The following is a 3,803-nucleotide window of genomic DNA, read 5'->3' on the forward strand; positions in this document are numbered from 1 at the left end:
GGGATGGAGCAAGTCGTGTGTTTCCAGAAAAATGGAGAGCACGTTATGCACGTAGTGTTTATTAGAAAGGTTGAATAAAGTTTTGGGTGCTCCAACAAGTGGCGTAACCGTCCTAATACGCCGGAATTGGTTACTGGTTGAGTGCGTTATACACTGTAAACGCATCCTTGAAATTGGGCACATCCGTTTGGTTCGTTATAAAAAGACAGACTCCTTGTAAGTTGGTGAATGATCAGTTTATTTCATCACTGATTTATACTTCGTTTTTTTGAAACAAGTTCATATACATCAGTTTTTCAAAAAATGATTGTTTTCCAAGTGATTTTTACATTTAGAACCATCCTAAAGGATAATTTACAATCCTGCTCCAATGCATTTCGGGCATTGCTTGCCCTTTTTCCAGGAGCTCTGTAAACACAATAGCACACATTAACTATTCAAACCATTACTCACATGGTGTATCACATCACAAGGTAAATACATTGTTTCAATGATTGAAAGAACATCGTGTCTGATAACATGCGGGAGGTGTTTGCCTTATAACCCTGAATGTGTGGAACCCGGAAAAGCATTTAGGAGTTGGGAGAGTGGCAAAAACACTTACGTGTCTTGTTCTAGGCAAGTGGTAGAATAATCTATGCGGAACAAAAACAGGTAAATAGGTACATACACACCAACCCCCCTCTAAGATGGCCGCCACTTTCCCGTTCACTCTGGTCCATCGCTTGTTTCTATGATCGCAACCCGTCACTTGTTATCCCACCACCACCCACCCACTTCCTGACAACCACTTCGCCAACTACGCGGAACTCCGCAGCCGCGAACCCTCGTATTGAATCTCCACGCTTAACCAAGTAAGTCGGAGCTCCGTCATTGACCCATGTTGCTTGTCAAACTCGGGTCTTACCGCATCTAACAGATATTTTTACCTGTTTTTGTTCCGCATAGATTATTCTACCACTTACTTCCCTAATATTATTATTATCTAGGAGGTTGTGTGCAGTGTAGGAACACAACTGTGTTCACTGTACAGATCAACATATATAAGTCGTGGTTGCAATTTTAAAGAAAGAGGACCATCTTCAGGACACAGAATAAATGCAAAGGTTGAAGACCCTATGTAGTATAGGTATACACTTCCGAAAAACAGCTGTTTTTCGGTGAACCCGCGGCCACGTCCGACTCGAGAGAAATACAGACGAGTTCTTGCTGACTCCCAAAACGTGAGAATTCATTTCCACTTGCAACACAGGCTTCGCGCAATTTATACCAAATCCTGACCATGATAATGGAATCAATCAGAACCCCGTATTAACACCATAGCGTCTCAATAAAAAGCACTTGCAGGAACTTGAAGCCAGTGAAGCAAATATAAGTCAGTTACAAATTGAAAGCACTTACCGGACAAGGAAGTGTATACCTATACTACATAGGGTCTTCAACCTTTGCATTTATTCTGTGTCCTGAAGATGGTCTTATAAAGAAATACTAAAAGACCGAAACGTCGACCACAGTGTCTAAACCTGTATTTGATTGACTCATTGTTATTGATTTTCTTCTATTTTCTCCGTTGGAATCAATACTGACAAATTGTTTTAGCAGCTTAGACCTTGTTTGATATATCAGAGCAATATGTAATCTTTTCCCAATATATCTCTCCTTGCAATTTCAGTACCCTACTTTTAACCAATGATTAATTTTTTATTTTCTAATAAAATAACAAACGTATTTTTGACATCAATATACCTGGTTGTTGTATCATTACATAAAATAATTCAATAGTCTAATGTTAGTGTGGTAACATTATCTATACAGAACAATCATTTTCTGTCCATTCACCGCTCATAAGTAATTTGAGTGCGAGACTAAGTCTAATTGTACATAAGTTGTTTTTGCACAATACAAACAAAATCCCTTGCTGGCCTAATTTATAATTCATTACTCTGCCCAAGCCCGCGAGGGTATATTGGGTTGCTCACCTTTCCCTAAACGTATTTCACCCAATAGGGGGCCTCTGGGATAACTGAGCTCTGGGTACCTTAGTACCATATACTAGGGACTGATAAGGGTACCCCTGTATCCAATCTGTGATGTACCTACGGACTTACCTTAATAATTTAGGGGAGGAATCAGAAAGACTGGCGTCCTGATTAGCAGGATCCCAGTCAGACTAGTAATAAACACTATTACATCAAGCAACAAGTGGGAGTACCCATAGAAGCAGATCCTACTTTCCTGCAATAAATATTAGTGGGAGCACAAGAACGTCAAGGAACACACTCAAGGTAAATCACCATGCACTGATTATTTTGACAATATTGCCAGTCCCAAAGTTTGATGATGAGCAGATTATCAATTAAGAGACCTGGTAGCCATTCAAAAGCTTCTGGCTTAAATGAGATTCAGTTGAAGTAAACCTTTTTGACTTCATGGTGGTGTAAATAATATATTATCTTAACATTGAAAGTTTGTCTAAGGAGAAGTTAATGCCAAGTCAAAATCTGTAATAATGTCAATACCTGACATGATAGAAAAAATCACAGGTACCACTAAAGCATACTATTTTGACTTTGAGAAAAAATGTGTAGCAAAGATCTTGAAGAAAGCTTGTTTTACATCAGCATTCCTCAGACTGTAGAGCATTGGATTCACTACTGGAGACACAAGTGCATACAAGGCAGAAGCTACCTTATCTCCATTACTGCCAAAGCCCAATGCAGGAAGTATATAAGCGTAGATGGTGCTTCCACAGTACAGAGTTACCACCATTATGTGGGACGCACAGGTAGAGAAGGCCTTCATCTTCTTCTCAGCGGAGCGCATCCTGACAATAGTTGTGAGAATTTGTGTGTATGATACTAATATAAAAAGAAAGCAGAGCATGCCAAGGAAGATGTCTGTCACTAGAACTGCAATTTTGACGAGGTATGTATCAGAGAGTGAAACTTTTAGAACTGCTGGTATTTCACAGAAAAAATGGTCTAAATAATTTCTTTCAGAGAAGGTCAGTTTCAGAATGAAGCTGGTGTGGATTGTGGCATTACACAAGCCAACAAACCAGATAATAGCATCAAGGGATGCATAGATATTCTTGCTCATGATAATTAGATAATGCAGAGGCATGCAGATAGCCGCATACCTATCAAAAGCCATCACTGTGAGAATCATGAGCTCAGTGCCCAGAGTCCAAGTCAAGATGAAAAGCTGTGTCATGCAACCAAAGTAGGAGATGGACTTTGTCTCAGAGAGCAAGATCCCCAGAAATGTAGGAATGATACATGAGGTCAGGCAGATGTCCAGTAGAGCCAGGTTGACAAGAAAGAAGTACATGGGGGTGTGAAGACGATCGTCTGTGGATATGATGAGGATAATAAGGACATTTCCCAACAGGGCAAAAAGGTAAGTGGACAGGAAAACTGCAAAGAATGTAGACTGCAATTGTGGTTGACTGGAGAATCCCATAAAGAAGAACTCTGAGCATGAGGTCTTGTTTGTATATTCTGTTAAGATGAGAGGCATCATCTAATAGATGGAGAGCAACATGATGGCACTGATTAATAGAAACATATAGAAGGTTTGGTTAGTAGAGCCATAGTTTCCTGTGTGAAATGGTACAATTGCATTCTTCGAAATCTTCCGATAACTAGAAGTACTACACAGTAGTTGTCTCAAACATTATTACACATTACAGTTTCTAATCACCTAAAAAGCTTCAATCTCACATACATGTCAAAGCTATTTAGACCCTGAAGCATTGGCTAGAGCCTCTGATCTGATCATGCAAAATGTTGGTTTAGTTTTCC

At 39.6% G+C, this 3,803-nt stretch overlaps 1 protein-coding gene across 1 annotated transcript; it reads right to left on the minus strand.

Annotated features, from left to right (window-relative positions):
- Nucleotides 1–2,559: 2,559 nt before the first annotated feature.
- On the minus strand, nt 2,560–3,519 carry LOC147734839 (olfactory receptor 13G1-like). Its single transcript, XM_086952501.1, has one exon. It carries the CDS (start codon nt 3,517–3,519, stop codon nt 2,560–2,562), a length of 960 nt encoding a protein of 319 aa, XP_086808627.1.
- Between the last annotated feature and the right edge of the window lie 284 nt (nt 3,520–3,803).

The sequence above is a fragment of the Lissotriton vulgaris genome, chromosome 1_2 (genome assembly GCF_964263255.1).
Source record: "Lissotriton vulgaris chromosome 1_2, aLisVul1.2, whole genome shotgun sequence".
Classification (NCBI taxonomy): domain Eukaryota; kingdom Metazoa; phylum Chordata; class Amphibia; order Caudata; family Salamandridae; genus Lissotriton; species Lissotriton vulgaris.